Source organism: Sarcophilus harrisii, chromosome 5 (assembly GCF_902635505.1).
Source record: "Sarcophilus harrisii chromosome 5, mSarHar1.11, whole genome shotgun sequence".
NCBI lineage: Eukaryota > Metazoa > Chordata > Mammalia > Dasyuromorphia > Dasyuridae > Sarcophilus > Sarcophilus harrisii.
The window spans coordinates 172,414,964-172,434,846 of NC_045430.1; the positions used below are offsets into that span (position 1 = coordinate 172,414,964).

Below are 19,883 nucleotides of genomic sequence, written 5' to 3' on the forward strand. Positions count from 1 at the left end.
GGATTCCCTAACATAAAAAAACTGTTGCAGGACTTCAAAACCTTGCGGGGATTATTGGATTCCCTGACACGTGAAGCAATGGACAATAGATTGATTTTGGACTATCTCTTGGCTGCTGAAGAAGACGTATGTGTGACTGTTTACATACTCTCCTTCTAGGACTTCTGGAAATCTTTTACAACACCATATTGATTCATACTGTTTGTTATATCACTACTTACAGGTACAATTCCTGTTTGTTACACCACATCGAGCCTGCATTGACTATGGGGAGAGTCCTCACTAATAGCCTGTGCGTTATTGCTATGTGCTTGTGTAATACCTCCCATGCTGATGGGTTTGTGCATACCTGTTTCTAATAAGACTCTTCAGCCCAGAAACCCACCGGCAATCCCCACTTCCCTTTGGTTATCTCTCTCAAACTCTTCTCCATCAATTCAGAATTTCTCATACACACTAATCAAATGACAAATTATATTTTACTTGGATACTATTTCCCACTGAAGGCAGAGACTAGATCATTTTACAATTTTACACTGTCAGAATAGTGACCTATGAATGGTAGGTGTTTAATACATGTCTAGTGAATTGGAGAATTCAGAAAACAATGAAATCAGTCTTACAGACTTTTCAGTCACAATGAATGTTCTCCCAAGATTAAGATAAATATTTTTTTCACAGTTGAGGGCTTGCCTTACCTATTTTTATTACTGTTATTTTACTTTCAAAAGAGTCATTAATGCAAGGCAGAGCCAAGATGGTGGAGAAAAGGGAAGGACTTGTCTAAGGTCTCCCCAAATCACATCCAAACAATTGTAAAATAACATTTAAAAAAAAAAAAAATTCTAGAAGGGCAAAAATTCCCTCCCAAATTGAGGTTAAATAATTTATCAACCCAAAATAACCTAGAAGATCAACAGGAAAATCTGTCAGGAGAGAATGGAACACAATCCAACATAGGCTGCCCTCCACAAGGTAGCAGTGAAGCCCTAAGCACTGGTACACAAAAATGGCAAGGCCCCAACCTCTAATGAAAGCCAGCAGTGAGATCCCAAGTGCCTGTACCAGGGTGCCAGTAGACTGAGACTGTTTTAAGCTAGTAATAGGCCTTGGAGGCAAATGAATCATGCATACTGGCTTGTAAAGCTCTCAGCCCACAGATGGCAAGAACTGAAAACTTACAGACCCTTATAACAGGCTCCAAAAACAGCTGTTCAAAAAACCCTGAAGCTTGGGACAGTATACCCTCTACCCTGGGAGCAGACCCCAAATTTAACCTAACTTAAAAATCAAGTGAAAAATGACTAAACAAAATAAAAGTCAAGAAATAGGCTAGAAAAATGAGCAAAAAAATAACCTGACCACAGAAAGTTATTATGATGACATGGCAGATCAAACCACAAACTCAACAACATCAAAACTGCTATATCTAAAGCCTTAAAGAAAAATGTGAATTGGTATCAGACTGAAAAAGAACTCCTAGAAGAGCTCAAAAAGGATTTAAAAAATCAAATGAGACACACAGAGGAAAGATTGGGAACACAAATGAGAATGATGCAAGAAAATCATGAGAAAGAAATTAACTGTTTGGTAAAGGAGGCACACAAGAATTATGGAAGAGAAAAAAATCTTAAAACAGAATAGGCCAGGGACAGCTGGATGGTATAATGGATAGAGCACTAGCCTCAGACACTGAACACTTCCTAGCTGTATGACCCTGGGCAAGTTACTTAACCCTAATTGCCTCAAGAAAACAAAAAAAACTTATGATGAAAAATGTTATCCAATTCTTAAGAACTAATGGAGTCTGAATGCAGATGAAAGTACACTTCCTTAAACTTTTGTTTTCTTTTTTTTTCTTCTGTTTTCTTTCATATGACTAATATGAATTTGTTTTGTATGACTGCATGGGTATAACCTATATCTAATTGCTTGTCTTCTCAATGGGAGAATTTGAAACTCAACATTGTTAAAAAAAAAAATGTCTTAAGAATTGTATTTACATATAATTGAGAAAAAATAAAATATTAAATAAGCAAAAAAAGTGGGAATCAAATCTTTTAACTTCCATATGGGCCTTAAAGAGTAGCAAAGCAAGAGTAGGTCATCACTGGAAGCATTTTACATTCAATCTGCTTTGTATTAATTATAAAACATTTGGAAAAGAAATCATCCCATAATCAAACATAACAGAAGGAATAAATACAACTTTTGCACCCATGAAAGATAAAGGAGAAAGATCAAATAGGCAATTCTGATTTATGAAAAAATTTTTCTTAAGTATCTGTGAGATATATATAAAATTGGGACAAATATAATAATCCTAAGACCTTCTCTGAGATGAATGATCAAAGGATATAGTGGCTATTTTCAAAAAAAAAAAAAAAAAAAAAAAAAAAAAGAAAAAGGTTTGTCTTTAATAAGGATAAGAATAAATGTTCCATCCAATATTTACTTGATGATAAGAAAGATAAATGGCATCTGTTGAATGGATTATTGCAGTGTGGCAAGGCAGGAACACAAATGTACTGTGTTGCACTGGTATGCAGAACTGTTAACTGGTCATTTAAGAAAGAAATATTTGACTATATCTAAAAAATGCTAATTGTGCACACCCAACAATATTATTGCTAAAAATATTCTCTAAAGAGGTAAAAGAGGATTAATGACTCATATTCATAAAAATATTACTCGTGGATAGATGAACCAGACTCTAGTATATGAAAGTAATGGAATGAGGAAGGTGCTGGATTTGAAATTGCTTCAGTAGATTTGTGTAAATTTACATAGTTTAGTGATGTGAATAAGGGAAACAATTTTATAATCACTAAAATAATGCAGAAGACAACAACTTTTAAAGATTTAAGAATTTTGATAAATGCTAAGTCAATCTCAAAAGACTGAAAATTAAGCACACTTCCTACCTCTTTATAAAGAGACAAAAAGTGTAGGACAAGACATATTTTTGGAGATGAAGAAGATGGGGATTTATTTTGATGAATCATGCATATTTATTCCAAGGGATTTAATTTCCTTTCTTTTTTAATAGGGAGAAAAAAGGAAGGGAAAACATGCTTGTTAAAAATACATTATACATAAAATGGTTGAAAGTCATATACAGTTCTGAATTTCTGTTCTTTTGAAAGTGAAAAGTTCATATTGATTTTACTAATCTTACTAATTTTACTAAGAAAAAAGACAATTAAAAATAAAATAATATGTACTTGCCAGATAAATTTTTATTTATATACTATTCATTAATTTTTCCACCTACAAAATGAATGTCTTTCTAAACTCTTTTAAGGGATACATCAAAGACAATAAGTGACTCTAAAACCCTCCTCAAATTTTAGTAATTTAAGTATAAAGTATTATATCTTTGTAAAACTGTTGAAAGTTTCAAAGGTATAAAAATTAATAAATGATCTCTTCACTTTCAGGAAAAAATTTAATTTTCCTTATTTTGTCATTTTTATTTAGGATAATATTATAAATATTACCAAAAGTTTTGATTTTAAATTGTGGCAAGGAAAAGTTGTGTCCTAATATAACTTTTATGATGAATGGCCAAATGGACTTTTTTTTATCTTTAGCTTAACAATTTTTTTCAATTAATAAAAAGAACTTAAAATATGCAAAAATCACTTACAGCAAAGAGATTAATAGAAATGAAATTTAAAAAAATAACACTATAGTCTCCCCTCTCTAAATCTATTCCTAAAATTCATCAGTAAGAAATATGACTGTGCTAAGTAATAATATCTTTATGGAATATTACTCTTTCAAGAATTAATTTTTTTATCTGAGTAATAGCAATATGTATGCAAAGTACATTAAATTAAAGTGCTCTCATTTACGTGATTTACAAAATATATAGAACTTAGTGAACAATTTGAAAGCATTCCATAAGAGATAAAAGACACAAAGATTTAAGCTACTGATGTTTAATGCAATTTAATAGTAATTTCTAATAAGGGAATCAATTTAAGAGACATAAACATTCAAGAACTACTTGTAGCATATGGCTAAACAGCTGCTTGAATGTGCTATATATAGACTGTATATCACAATAAATACCATGAGATTTCTTGTTATTAACTGTTTATTTGTTTTATTTGCAAGTTTTCTACTTTGGGGTTTTATTTACCATTAAAAACATACTTAAATATTAAAAATCAAAGCCATAATATTCTAGGTCTTAGAAAACAACTTGTTAATATTTCTTCTATATCAAAAAAGGACAGATTCCCTCTAACAAAACTCCTCCTTAAAGATCTAGAAAAATCACCAAAGTTCCAATCAGTAAATCCAAGAAAAAAATCAGTGATTAACATTTCTAGCAAAGATCAGAGAGAGAGAATGGTCTGTGGACACTAGGGATTGGGGTTTGTTAGAGGCATGTGCTAGACTGAATACTAAAGAAGAGGAATCAAAAGAGGATCAAGCTGTGCAACAGAACAAGAGATTCAAAAGCATAAAGAACCCAACAATGTACAAAATGCAAAAATAGGCATCAAGTAGAAGCTATGCCATACACTACCAAAATCCAAGTCAGGTACAGGGTAGACTAAGGAAGTAGGAATATCCATCCAAGATAAGGGGCAGTTTCAGGGCAGACTATGTAGAACAAGTAACAAGTTCAGGAGCAAACAGTAGCAAAAAATTCAGCAAAAAAATTTCACTACTGAAGTGAAATGAGGTCTCATTTTTGAGTCTGAAGGCTACAGTGGAATATCCAGGCAGGAATTCAAGAACCAATATAGATTGCTCTGAACCTAAAGAACATTCTACCCAGCTGAAGGTGAGTCAACAGAAATGCACTGGAACTTCTAACCAGTGGTAAACCAACAGGAATGTTAACACACCTCAAGTCCAGGTCAGGAACTTACAGACCTCAGACAAGAATAACAGCAAACAGATTTTGCCTTGGATCAGAACACTTTGAAAACACTGCAAGTCTGCAGTTTCTCAACATGAACTGTCTTTGTATATGCCAGGATCATTGTGAGGATCAAATGAGATTACAATCTTGTAAAGGGATTAGATTAGCACAGTGGCTGGTACATAACTACAAAAGTGTCATCTATTGCTATTGTAATCACATAATTTCAAATTTATAATAACCAAAGTCATTCCTCAATTTACAAATAGTTGAAGGATATGAATAGTAGTTTCCTAAAGGAAAAAGAAAAATCATGCTACCAATAGTCACATGAAGCCAAATTTTAGGGAACTGAAAAGCAAATGAACTAGAGAATTAGAACTAGAGGCAGTATATATAGAAGATTCTTAATAAAAGTATGGCAGTAAAAGTCTGGAGAAGAGATAAAGGATGATAATTTGAAGAAATGATAGGAGAAAGTGAAAGGTTTTTTTTCCTCTTGTTTTTGTTTTTTAAAGATGAAGGAGTCAACTAGTAGATATTATTTATGAGAGTCTATCTTTTGTTTACTTCCCTGTAGGTTGTCTTCTGTTGTACATTTTTTTTCACTTTATATATATATATATATATATATATATATATTTTTTTTTTTTTTTTTTTTTTTTTTGCTTTATTCATTCCCATCTTTTCATCAGCCCTACGTTCTCCAAGCAGGCTATAGTCAAGCAAGGATATATTTCTATATACACACACATACACACACACACACAAATCCATACTTTCCTAATACTACTAATTCTTTGCATTAATTCTCCTCATTAACTTGCTTTGATATTACTTAATCTCCACCCACCCACTCATGGATCCTGCCTTTTTTCCTTTGTTTCCCCTCCCTCTTTATTTCTTTACAGATTTTGGAGGGCACTGTACCCTTCATGATATATATGTCATGTTGTCTATTTAACCCAATCCTGATAGAGATTTTCTTCTTCTGCACCTCACTTGTATAACATAATTATTATTTTTACCTTAATTCTGCCCCATCTTTCCTTTGAGCTACCCTATTACTGATATTAATCTTAAACATAAGGTATAAATTTTTATGTAAAAAACAATTTTTCCATGTTAAAATCCTTGAAATTGATTTTTGATATTGGCCCCTTTATGTTAAGTTTTCTATTGCGCTCAAATGTGATTGATAGAAAGTCCTGAAAATCTGCATATTCACTGAATATCCAACTTTCTAATTTAGTATCATGGATAACTCAATTCTAATCTTCAAGGAATTGTTTTCTTCCTTAAGATCTTGGATCTCATTTTAAAGTTGACTGAGTTTCTTTTCATAAGTTTCTTCTTTTTCTTGGATTATTATTTTTTTAATTAATTTTTCTTCAATCTCTTTTTTGATTTTTAAAGTCTTTTTAAAGTTCTTCTAGGAATTTTTTGGGAGCAGGTGACCATTTGAAATTACTCTTTGGGATAGAAGAGACTTTTTTTACTTCAGTATCTTCCTCTGAAGCCTCTTCCTTCCTCTATTTTATTTAACTATTCTCATAGTAACATAGGAGCTTGTTAGAATAATCCAAGAGTGTGGAGGATGATATCTCTGCCCCCAGGTCTCTTAGTTCTCCCCCCACCCCCAAGGTCTAAGAACTGAACCTTCCTTCAAGTGCTCATAGATAGCAGCCCACCTCACCTCACCAGGAATGTGCAAGTCCTTTCTTGCCCAGGGCCCCATCTAAGCAGCACAACTGCACCAGGTGTTTCTTATCAGCAGAGGTTCTCTGGGCCTCAGGCTGAGGCTGTCTCCCAACTCAGCTTCCCCCAGCACTTGACATTTGCTATTTCAGCAGAGGCACAGGGAGATGTTAATGCTTCACAAAGGCCAAACTTCCATTTTGAGATCTTTCTACTGTTTTCCATTTATACAAAGAAGATCAATGCTCTGTCCCAACTCTCGGTTATTTTTACTGCTTTATGTTAGCACCAAGGAGCCTTTTTTTGCCTTGGTTGTGGGGGAAATCTGGAAAACTTGGAATTTTCTGTTTTCCTCTGCCATCTTCCCAGGATTCTCCAACTTATTATTTTTAAAAGTACAAAGTTTTGCCTAACTTTTGTATTTATTAGTGTGACAAAATGAGATTTTCCAGTTAATTCAAGTAAGCACTGCTAAGATTAAGCCATTATCTCCCACCACAAAATAAGTTATTAGAATTTTAAAAGAATTATTAAAAAGTAATATCTTTCATTTTGATGACACTGCAGAGTGAAAATTAAAGGGGCATCCAAATAATTTACAACAAATCAATAAATGAATTGTTTACAATTCAAATCATCATTGTGTGGTCCTAAGAATATTACCTCCTTTCTTTAGACTATATGATACATAGTGTAAAGAACACTAACCTAAAAATCAAGAGATAAGCTCTAGATATGCCAAGTGGCTCTATGATTCCAATGTATTCCATGTGTCAATTTCGAATGAATTAAAGAAAAAGCATTTTCTAAGCAATTACTATGTGCAAAATACTATGCTAAACACTAATAATACCGACACAAAAATGCTCGAGTCCCTACTTCCAAGAAACTCTAAATTAATTGAAGAAAATATAAAGCTCAACTGTAAGGCATATGAAAAGGCTTGAAAATTATAAGGACGGAGAGATGGAGTTAGGATGGCAAAGTTCAGAAGTCGTTAGGTAACATAAGTTGTTAAGATGACAAACTAAATGTGAAAAAAAAATGTTATGACAATATGACAAAGTGTTTATTCATGGAAAAGAGTATATATCTAGGCCCAGATTTGTCTTTGTATGGCAAATCTGTCATTCTACTGTAACAATAGAGAAGTATTGAAAGGCATGTTTATATGAATAAAAGCCTATTAGATGCACATAAATCCATTGTGCAACCACAAAATCTTTTTTTGTTGTCGGCGATATACTCTTAACATTATTTAAATATGTCTTTGATTCTTATGAAATCTTATTCCAACTTCCTGATGATTCTATTCCCAAAGGAGGTTATGTTTATGATGGCTAAGTCACATAGCCATCATTAACTGTCAAAGAGTCTCTCCATAGAAAGAGACAAATGCTACATTTCTGACAGCATCATTTTTTTTTTGAAATGCAAGTAAAAACTTAAGAAACTACAAAAACCCACGAAAAAAAGAATGCAGATAACATATTTGTCATTAATAATTGGCATGTGATGAAAGGCACAAGATTAATTGACTGAGAAAGCTAAATTATGTAAACCTTACATCTATCTCATCTTGAATACATATTTTGTATGAAATAATGAAAAAAATCTTAGAAATACCTTTTTCTTCCTCAATCTGTATTGAGAGTTTTTTAAGAACTTTTTCCTCATCTGTACATCTGGATATGATTTAAAATGTAGCTAGATACATAGGAAATAATGTTTCTTTGCATAACATAAAATAGGCACAGCTGCAGTTTGTTCCTGTACGTTTATTCTGGTACTTCTCTATGGTAGCTCTAATGAAGTTGGTACTTTCCTAAAAACAAAAATCAGTGCTATTTGTTTTACTTTCCTGTAGTATTCACTCCTGGTAAAGCATGACTTCCTTCAACACAAAGAAAAAATGACCAACAAAACCCCAAAATTGATAGTTTAGAAACTCTCTCTAGAGTTTCAAGATATATTTTTAGTGTTATCAATGAATATGTTCAAATGGAATTGATGATATTCATTTAAATATGGATCAGAGGAGGAAAAAAAAAACATAGTTAAACATATGTCCTAATCTCTATAATAGCAGATGGTCTATTACTAGCTCTTAATGTCTCCAGCTGATTTTGTATATCTGAACATATCTGGCATACACATTTTAATTCTTTGTGGCTCATATTTATTCTAAATCCTTTTTTGTGTAACCGTCTAGAAAAAGTGTGATTATGTACTTCAATAATTCAAACCTATACCTAACAATTTACTTGCAAATGTTTGGGAAGCATGTGAGTAAATTTTTAGGGAACTTTAGAACTGATACTACTTTTGAAATTTTAAAAACAAAATCTCAAATATTTCCCATTGTCATTTTTACTAATTACTGCTTAAGATTTACATGTAATAATAGAAAATTTATATGAAATGTTTTAAAGTGAAGAGGAAATTAAAAAAAAAATGCACAATGACTACCTGAGAATGTAAATAGATGTAAATGAGAAACAAAATCTGAACGCTTTAATAATTAGGATGATCAAGATGGTCTAAAAAAGAGAAAATGTGCCGCCTCCTCCTCCTTTGCAGAGATGAGGTCATTATGGATAAAGAATACTGCATAAGCTATCAGATTCAATTGATGTTGGTTAGTTTTGCTGAACTGATTTTTGTTTTTTATTCTTATTATGGCAATTAGATCTCTGGGTACAAAATGAGTACATATATAAATAAAGGTGGCAGAAAAATAAAAGATCAATAATTTTTCCCCTAAAATCACATGAAATGCAAACAAGTACTAAGTTATACTGGCTACTTGGTCGGCAAAGAATTCTTGATCCCAAGGTCATATATTCATCAGTTAATCATCAAGTTTTGAGGCAGACATTTATCATAACAATACTAAATCAAATGATAATAGATCTAGAGCTGGAAGGGACCATCAGAGGCCATTTTCATAATCATTCATTTTACTTTCAAAAAAGACCACACAGAAAACATGAGAAGACTTATATAAACTTATATAAAGTGAAGTAAGCAGGGTCAGAAAAAAAGAAAGGTAGGATGACCACAATAAAGTAAATGAAAAGAACATCAAAGACAAAACTGAAATGGAATAATGTAAAATTAAAAAGACCTTGGTTCCAAAAAAAAAAAAAAGAAAGAAAAGAAAACATCTCTCTACTTTTTTCTTTCCTCCCCACAGCAACTCTTTAAAGAAATAGAGGCTATGGGGTGAAGAACTCTGCATATTATGTGAGCTTGAAAACATGGAAATAAAATTCTTCCTATAGCAAATGGAGTGAATGGCTAGATTATTCCACAAAATAAAAATGAACACCTATATAATATAAATGTTTTGGGCTTTTGTTGTATGACTTTCATTAACTTTCTATAGCTTTTTCAATTTTATTTGTCCTTTTGTCTATCTGTCCATTTTGAAAAACTCTGCTATAATGAATTGCTTTAAGGAGCAGAGTTAATACCTGTTCAATTGACAGTGCACAGAATAGTATTATGTACATGTCTGTGTACTTCCATGAAGTGTAATCCTTACTTTCTAATTCATTAATTTCTTCTCATTTATTCTTTTTTAGATCCTCTAAATTCTGTATATCTGCTTTCAATATATTCTGGTAAATAAGGTTATTTAACCCCAAAAAAGTGTCACTAGAACACTAGATCACAATTCACAAATATGATTTTTGGTCCAGTATTTAAAATTATGAAACAATCATGTAATTAAAAAACAATAAAGGAGAACAACCACATAAAAATCTTAAAACACAAATATACTTTTTAAATACTAACCGGTTCCTCTGCTTTGATAAGGGGGTTTGAAGAACTTCACTGCACCATATACATTGACTATAGACCCATGCTTAAGTTGATTCAGAGGTGTGTATGTATACTTGGGTGTCACACTCTACATAAATAGAAATATAGAACATGTTTTCATATATACATTTAGCAATACAGTAGGGTTTTTTTGTTAATATGTCCTAATTGGAAAATTAGACATAAGAACATTTTAAGATAAATTAAGTTTAACTATTTTACTTGCCTTTCAAAATTTTCTTTTAACCATTTTTTTTTTTTAATGAAATACTGCCAATACACATTCAACAATCTCTATTTCACTTTATTCCATCTCATGCCTCCAAACTTTGCCCAGGTGCAAAGTTTGCCTTCCTTACCTTTGTCTCAAAGAATTTCTGTTATCAGTAAGAGTGCCTAGTTATTAGCACTCTAACCTATTGGAAATTACTTCCTATTAGTATGCATATATTTTTATTTACTTAAATGTATGCTTGTGTTTAGAGTAGTGTAGAAGCTCTCTGAGGATAGGGATTGTTATTTTTTTCATATTTCATATAAGGGCCTTGAACTGTATGGAAACTTCTTTATCATTACCATGAATTTTGTCCTTTTCTCCCTCCCCACTACACTCTTCTACTTTATAACTTTCACCGTGAATGAATCTAGGGAAGGAGTGAAGATCAGTGTTTTCAGATAACAACCCAATATGTAACTATATATTTAACTATAGATTAAATTAAATAGACTCTATGCCCGAGGGGAAAAAAGATAATTCCAAGCCTTTCCAAAATGTACTGGTACAAAAACTTCTTCATTTACTTCTAAATTACTCAAATTTCTAGCTTTTCCCTAAAGCTGAAGCTGCTGGATAGTAGACTGCCAGATAAATGGGCATCAAAGTGCAACTTTATATATACTAACTTTGAAAAGCCAATAAAATCAAAGACAATGCAGAATAATATTTTTTTCCCTTTCATTTTAAAATACTTTCATTGATTACTCTTTTCTCTGGTGAAAACTATAGAGAGAGAACCGAAAGGGACTTTAGAGATTATCTAATTCAACTTATTTGTCTGATGGTTTGGGAAATTAAAACCCACACAAAATCACAAAGCAGGCTAATGGGAGAGTCTGATTTTCTACTCTCAATGTGAAGAAGGCTAAGTGACCCTTCCAATTAAACAATCACCTTTATCTTTATATTAAATTATAAAACAAACAAAAATAAGGAAAAATTAGAACATCACAAAATTTAGACCTTGGAGGGTCTTAATTTAGTCTAACTCCATCACTTTACAGATGAAGAACTGGAAGTACTAAAGAGCCAAGTGTTATGTTTGGAGCAGACAGCAGTATGAGATAAGACTTGAAACTAGGCTTTTGGCTTCTAAACTCAATATTCTTTAGAATAAAACATATAAATGTTTTCACTAACTTAAGTGAGCAAATATATAATGATCAAAACTGATGAAAATATATAGAAAAAATATAAATATACGGATCATGTAGGAAAAATATTTTCTAATTTTCTATTTAAAAAAAAAAGCCCTCATGATATTAATGATAGTGTGAAATTTGATACGAAGATGGTTATTTTATATGAATAACTTGATTTTTACAATTTTTGCTTTGCAGAGATGGCTTATATAAAATGTCATATATGCAGAACAATACTGAACCAGTCTTAATAAACCAAAACTGTTAATTTTTTCATTCATAAAGATTAGTGGAAGAATTTGTTTCTTAATTTTAGTGAAATAATTTAAAAATCCAATTATTTATTAGCAATTACTGTCATTAAATTAAAATTACTGTCAAAATTGAATCCAAACTTACCAAACATATAGGTTCCTCAGAAATAACTGTGTCATATTTAACATAAATCTGAAAAATGAATAAAGAGATTTATCTATAGATATATTTTAACAAAGTATCATCAAGACTATCATTATAGTGAGTTGGTTTATACAATATTAGCCTAAACCAAAAATGGTATAAAAATACACAATTTTTATGTAAAGCTATTTTTCAAATCTTACTATTATTCTTTTATTTTTAATGTTCTACACAGTACTGCTCAGGTGGACTGAATTCCTGCTTCTGAATCTATTAGAGTGTTACTTCATCCTTTGTAGGCTTATTGAAAGCATTCTCAGTACAATTTTAGGAGCAAACAGGCTAACAGGGATGGTATATATCATATACTGCTAATTCCTCAGGCACCAATTCATCTTCATCAGAATCATTGTCATCAATTGACATTTATTAAACACCCATTATGTGCCAGTCACTGTGCTTAGTTCTAGGGATATAAAGAAAGATGTGGACAAGATCCTTGATCTCAAGGATCTCACATTCTAATTACTGACAATATGAAAACAACTACTTTACACTGAGTCAAGAAGCATTAAAACTTTAAAGCAAAAAGATTTAAAGTCTAATTTTGAATTTTTCTAGTGTTCCTGTTTATCAGCTGATATCCAAATTAGTCTTAAAGAAGTGGACAAGAGGATGAGAGAAAGGATTCAAGGTTTTTAGCAAAACTATCTCCTTTTCCCGAACTGGTTGAATTCATTTTCAAATTTCTGGACTTCTCCATTTGGTAAAGGTAAATTATTTACATTCTTATATGGAAGGAAGATATATATATTACTCCTAAGAACTTCACTAGGGCAGTAAGGAGGAGTCTACATATACAAAGGGCATGGGTATGAGTTGATTATGCTGAGATGATCTCAAAAAAAAAAAAATTTAGTGAGGAAGAGGGATGGCTTTGGGAGGAGAAAGAGAAAAGTAGAATGGGGAAATTTTCCTCACATAAAAAAATGCATTTATAGTGGCGGGGAAGTTGGGGGAAAGAAGGGCAATAGTTGAACCTCACTTTGAGTTAAGGGAGAATGAAAAAAGGCAAAACAAATTAAGGGAGGCAGTAGTCAGAAGCAACAAAGACTTCTGAGGAAGAACAGAATAAAAAGAGAAAAATAAAGAAAAATAGAAGAAAGCATAATGGAAGAAAATGGTTAATAATTATAACTATGAATGTGAATGGGATGAACTTACCTATTAGCTAAAAGTCAATAGCAAAATGGAATTAGAAACCAGAATCTAACAATATGTTTCTTTCTTTTCTTTTTTTTTTTTTTTAAATTTAATAGCTTTTTATTTACAGGATATATGCATGGGTAACTTTACAGCATTGACAATTGCCAAACCTCTTGTTCCAATTTTTCACCTCTTACCCCCCACCCACTCCCCCAGATGGCAGGACGACCAGTAGATGTTAAATATATTAAAATATAAATTAGATACACAATAAGTATACATGACCAAACCGTTATTTTGCTGTACAAAAAGAATCAGACTCTGAAATATTGTACAATTAGCTTGTGAAGGAAATCAAAAATGCAGGTGGGCATAAATATGGGGATTGGGAATTCAATGTAATGGTTTTTAGTCATCTCCCAGAGTTCTTTCTCTGGACGTAGCTGGTTCAGTTCATTACTGCTCCATTGGAAATGATTTGGTTGATCTCATTGCTGAGGATGGCCAGGTCCATCAGAACTGGTCATCATATAGTATTGTTGTTGAAGTATATAATGATCTTCTGGTCCTGGCCTTTCTGAAATCATCCTGTTGGTCATTTCTTACAGAACAATAATATTCCATAATATTCATATACCACAATTTATTCAGCCATTCTCCAACTGATAGGCATCCACTTAGTTTCCAGTTTCTGGCCACTACAAAGAGGGCTGCCACAAACATTCGTGCACATATAGGTCCCTTTCCCTTCTTTATAATCTCTTTGGGAAAAAAATCCAGTAGTAACACTGCTGGATCGAAGGGTATGCACAGTTTGATAACTTTTTGAGCATAGTTCCAAACTACTCTCCAGAATGCCAACAATATGTTTCTAAAAGGTAATACACTTGAAACAGCCACATAGTTAAAATAAGGGGCTGAAGCAGAATCTGTTGTGCTTCAGCTGAAGAAAAAATGTAGGATTAGTACTCACGATCTCAGAAAAGCAAAAGCAAAAATAGATGTAACTGTGCGAGTAAAAAGAAGGAGACATAATGTTCTGAAGGTAAAAACTACAAGAATTGACAACAGAAATATATATGTGGGATGAGTATGATGAGGAACTGAGGATTATGTCAAGGCTGTGAAATGAGGTGACAAGAGTATGGCATGTCGATCCCCTTAACAGTAAAATGAAAACTCATTTTTAGGGAAAAATAATGAATTCAGTTTTGGACTTGTTGAGTTTAAAATGTCCATGGGATATTTACTTTCAGACTCCAAAAGGCAACTGCTAATACAAGAGTGTAACCTAGGATAAAGATTATAACTGGATATACATATTTGTGAACCATCTATATAGAGATGAAAACTTGAAATCACCAACTGAGAAAAGAAGGAGGGAACCAGGAAAAAGTCTTAGAAACACCTCTGTTTACTGAGAGACAGAAGAGAGATCAGATAAGGAGGAAAACTGAGAAAGAACCTTGTTACTAAAACTTCTCCTCCCTCTGATATTCACTCTGCAAACATTAACATTACTCTTCATCTGTCTTCTCATCCCAGAAGCTCCCTGCCCATGTTGTTCCTTCATCTCAATAGTAAGTTCCAGATTAAGGAGGACTAAGAAAAAGCTAGGAGATCTGAAAATCATTGAGACCACTGTAGAAAATGGGGGAGAAATATGGATAGAAATTTAGATAATGAAAAACAAAATATATCAATGAAATTTCTCTTAAGTAATATTATTGATGCCTTTGAAAAGAGCACTTTAAGTTGACGAAGACATTAAGTCAGATTCAGACGAAAAGGGGAAAAAATAGAAAAGGAATAAAAGCACCATGTTTAAAATGCATCTTCAAGGAGTTTAGCTGATAAGAGGAAAAAACAGCCAGCAGCAATGGTAGGATCAAGTTCAGGTTTTTTAAGGAAGAAAAAAGCAAAAGAAAAGGAAGTAGTAAAGAGGGAGAGACTAAAAGTTAGAAAAGGGAAGGAAGATGACAGAAGTAACAATTTGCCAGAGAAGATGGGAAGGGACAAGATCAAAGGTACATGTGGTAGAGAGCTTTTAGAAATGAATGGGGAAGGAAAGAACATTTCTGACTCCTCTATTATGACCAATGACTCAAGGAGTCTGAGTGAAAGTATAGTTAAAATTAGAAAAGATAGCCAGGAACTGAGTTTTGCATCAGGATCAAACCCTGTCTCACTGTTCCTCTCTCGTTCTCTTCCAAATCACCTGGACTTTATTGCTAGATAGAAATGTCCCTTTTCAAAATCAAAGATCTCTCATTTACAAACCTAATGTTTTCTCAACCACTATTCTTAAATATAGTCATACTGATAATCTCATTATAAGTAAAACTGGAAGACAACAAAGTTGCAATTAAACGAAAGGACTGCTACCATAAAGTTTTACATTCACTACGATCTTCTTATCCCAATCATTCAAAATTTTTAAGTTTCCATAATGAAGGCAAAAAAAATTTTATAAAAAGTTTAGAACATATGACTTGATATGGCAATTCTATTTCTATTCAAAGCTGTTTTTATTAATTACTAAATATAACATAAGCAAAGCAGAAAATGTGTACTCACATAAGCAGTAGATTCATTTGGAGACATTTTCAATTGCAAGCAATTCGTATTATGTTCACTTGAAGAGGACGTCTCCTCCAAAACAAATCCAGTCACTACAATAGTGTCCTATTGATGGAGTGTAAAGTAGGGAAAAAAAAGTGATTTCAAAAAAAGAAAGATACATAGTCCTCAAAACAAACATACAAACAACCCTACCATTTGAATAAGTGATGATTTTACACAAATTTTTTACTTTAAAACCTCCCCACCCCCAAAAGAAAACAGCACATACCTATATCAATCATTTTTACAAACAATAGCTGATGTGTTCATGTGTTTATTTGATGACATATGACTCTAAGAAATAAAAATTTTTCCTTGGCAACAAAGGAGAAAAGAAATTAAAAAAAAAAAAAAAAAACACTTTGGGAAAAATGTTTTTAATAACATTTTTAAGTAAAAAAGAATTTTAATTTAGTTGAAAGATTACTGGATTTGGAGTCTGAAGACCAGTTCAAATTGAAGTTTTGCAGTTGTGTCACCTTAATTTGCTAAAGAACCAGATTCTCAGTTCATCTTTAAAATAAAAGTATAGTTGAGGTAACTTCTAAAGTGTCATGTACTTTTAAATTTTATGATTCTTAAGAAAGTAACATGTCATTGTCATTGTTACCATAACAACCTAAGATTTAGTGCCAATAATTTATCAACTTTCTCTTCTAAAGGTTTTAATTTTTCTATTCACAACTAAATTTGTTAGTTTTTTATACTGATTTAAGAAGATGTTAAAAACTTACTAAATTATTAAAAAACTCATGAAAGTTTTAATTATAGAACTAGAAGAGGGGCAGGGAGGAACAGGGAATAGAAAAAAAAGTCTCAATCTGAATATCTTTGTGTGAATGAAAAACAAAATGAACTAATAGTTGATTCAATTACAAAACACTTAAGAATTTCACATTACATTTAAAGACAAACTTTCCCTTGAAAAAGGCAAGAGAAGTATATTAGTGAATCATTATTATTACAAAATTAACATATGAATTAATGCCAAAATATTAGGAAATATAAAAGTTTAGAATTCACATATTAACTCTGAGGTTTAACTTTTTTATCTCATAAACTCACAGAATTTTAGAGCTGAAACAGACCTTAAGGATTATATTAATTCAATGCATCATTATGTAGGTGACAAAATTAAGATATACAGTAACTCTCCCTGCAACAAATGACTTGTTGGAGCCAGAAATGCAAAAGGAACTTTAGTTTCTTTTAACTCCTCAGTCTAGTAATCTTTTTATGACATAGAGACTCTCTTACTACGTACCAAAACTTTGGAGAAGAAACAAAAGTGGCTGAAGTACAGGAGAAAAGAGAGAAAAAGTGAGAGAGAGCAAGCTAGAGAGATTCTAAAAAAATGAAGACTAACAAATTTTAAACATCCAATTAAACACCAAAAAAGGATACAAACACACACACACACACACACACATTTACAGCATCACTTTTTGTTATAATAAAGAATTGTAAAGAAAACGGGTGCTACCAACAAGAGAATAGCTAAACAAATTATAATATATCAAAGTAACAGAATATTATCACATCATATGAAATGATGAAAGGAAAAAGAAATCTGGGAAGGCTAGAGGGAAGTTAACAGATCCAGAAGAATAAAATATACAATTACATTGTAATGAGAAATAACTTCAGAAGACTTAAGAACTAGAATAAATGAAATGATCAACTCCAACGGACTGATAAGGAAATATAGCATTCTGACTATAGGTGATTGATTCAAGATTAACAAATGAAACGTATTTTTGGAATGACAAATATATAGATTTGTTTTCCTTGATTATGCCTGTTACAAGGATTGTGGTTTTGGCTTTGGGGATTTTTTGTTTTTTGGAATTGAGTTGACTTAGGAAGGAGTAGAGAACTACCTAATAATGCTGCCTCCTCAAAATAAGGAAGAAAAAAAGATATTTAATGAAGTTTGTTTTAATATTTAGAATAGAAGGAAGTTCAGAAGAAAACAGTCAAGCAGTCCTTTGAAAGAAATATACTGATATTATTTTTAATAATTTTAATTTTTTTTAATTTAAATTTAAATTTAAAAAAAAATTTCTATATAATGAAGAATCGTATTTATCTTTTTCTGCTCTACATATGAAAAAGTTAAGTTGTTCAACATTCATTAAATTCAAAATAAAAAAAATTAAATTTAAAGAACATGTTTAAATTCAGTAATTTATTCAAACACAACAATTAAAAAAACTTCCTTCTGGGATGATTTCTGATTTTAAAGGTTTCAAATATAAGTCTACGATCCCAGGAATACGTATGTGCGCATATGTGAGTCTGTGTGTGTGTGTGTTTTCCTAATTTAAATAATTTATTCCTATTTGAGTGCAGCTAGATTGTGAGGGGAATAAAATGCCAGGCCTGCAGGAAGACTCATCTTCCTGAGTTCAAATTTGGTCTCAGACACTAACTAGCTGTGTGACCCTGGAACAGGTAACTTAACCCTATTTTTTGGAGAAAGAAATGGCAAACTATTTCAGGGTCTTTGCCAAGAAAATTCTCAATAGAGTCATGAAGAGTTGTACATTCCTGAAACAACTGAACAACCTCTTGGTGGAAAACTGTGAGGCTACAGAGAAAAAAGATTCCTTAAAACTTCTAATAATATAATTCTTACTAAATAGTCTAATAAGATTCTGATTCAGCCCTAAATCAGTTTAATCCAGGGTAAAGACAAAATAAATTGTGCCTTTTATTCCCCTGACCTGTTCATCCCATTCCTATTACAAAAAGAAAAGAGAAAAGAAAGAAATTAAAGAAAAAAAGAGGGGGGAGGTGCTAAATCTCTCTCTACTTGCCACTATTATCATCCTTGGTTATCTGACAAGTATTAATTAACTGGTACACTTCTATTCTATTTTAATGACTACCTGTTTAAAGTCTATTTAAATATAAGAGCATTTTCCCACATGTCACCTTTAGGTGAAATATTAATGTGAAGTATTTTATAGTTGTTTTGCTGATTTTATAAATTTCCTACAATCACAGTATATTGCATTTTCATATGACTTTACCTAAATATAAAAAAGGGAGGGAGATTGGAGTGAATAAATATGTTTATTGAATACTTTTATATCTTTAAGACTCTAAAGGATCTTTTTCTAGTCTCTGCATATTAATTTCAAGTAATTTGAAGAATCCTAAAAAAGGAAGTATTCTCAATAAATCCCCTAATCACCATAAAAGACATTGAATCTTAAAAGTTCAACTAATGAAGGGGATGGAAAAAAAAAATGAAAGTAAAAGCTATTTGAGTAAGAAAGAGTAAAAGTATATTTTCTAGTAAAAAGTCAGGTTTTTATAAAAAATTTTAATTTAAAATTTAGCAAATACAATGAGCATTTCCATTTTATATATATACCTTACATAACAGGTCTACAAATTGAGCTCTATTATATAAAATGTGCTTTTCTTGTGATCTTTTAATTTAAGTTTTAAAATTTTTTTATTTTTTTTAATTACCAAAATTTCCTCCAATGTCTCCCAGAGCAACACTGCAGAAAAAAGTTAAAGACCAAAAAAAAAAAAAAAAAAAAAAAAAAAAAAAAAAAAAAAAAAAAAAAAAAAAAAAAAAAAAAAAAGCCTATCTTACAAACACATCAAAAATCTGAAAAACATGTGCAATGTACTACAGTTATGGACCTCCTACTTCTGCAAATTTTGGGGTAAGGACATTCTTTCATATTTTTCTTTCCAGAAGAGTTTGTTATCTATAATTTTGCAACATAAACATTTTTTTTTGATTGTTCAATTTGTAATACTGTGGTCAATGAATAGTTTCTCTGGCTCTGGTTATTTTTCTCAATAT

General features: G+C 31.6%; 1 protein-coding gene across 3 annotated transcripts in view; it reads right to left on the reverse strand.

The window, feature by feature from the left end:
* POT1 (protection of telomeres 1) overlaps positions 1-19,883 on the reverse strand; it is a 76,736-nt gene that overhangs the window by 46,185 nt on the left and 10,668 nt on the right. For all 3 annotated transcript variants that reach the window (XM_012551009.3, XM_031938978.1, XM_012551010.3), the window contains exons 5-7: positions 16,010-16,117; positions 12,227-12,274; positions 10,382-10,496 (exon numbers count right to left, since the gene is read on the reverse strand). In XM_012551009.3, coding sequence (XP_012406463.1) covers positions 10,382-10,496; positions 12,227-12,274; positions 16,010-16,117 — 271 coding nt within the window. The remainder of the gene's footprint in view (positions 1-10,381; positions 10,497-12,226; positions 12,275-16,009; positions 16,118-19,883) is intronic.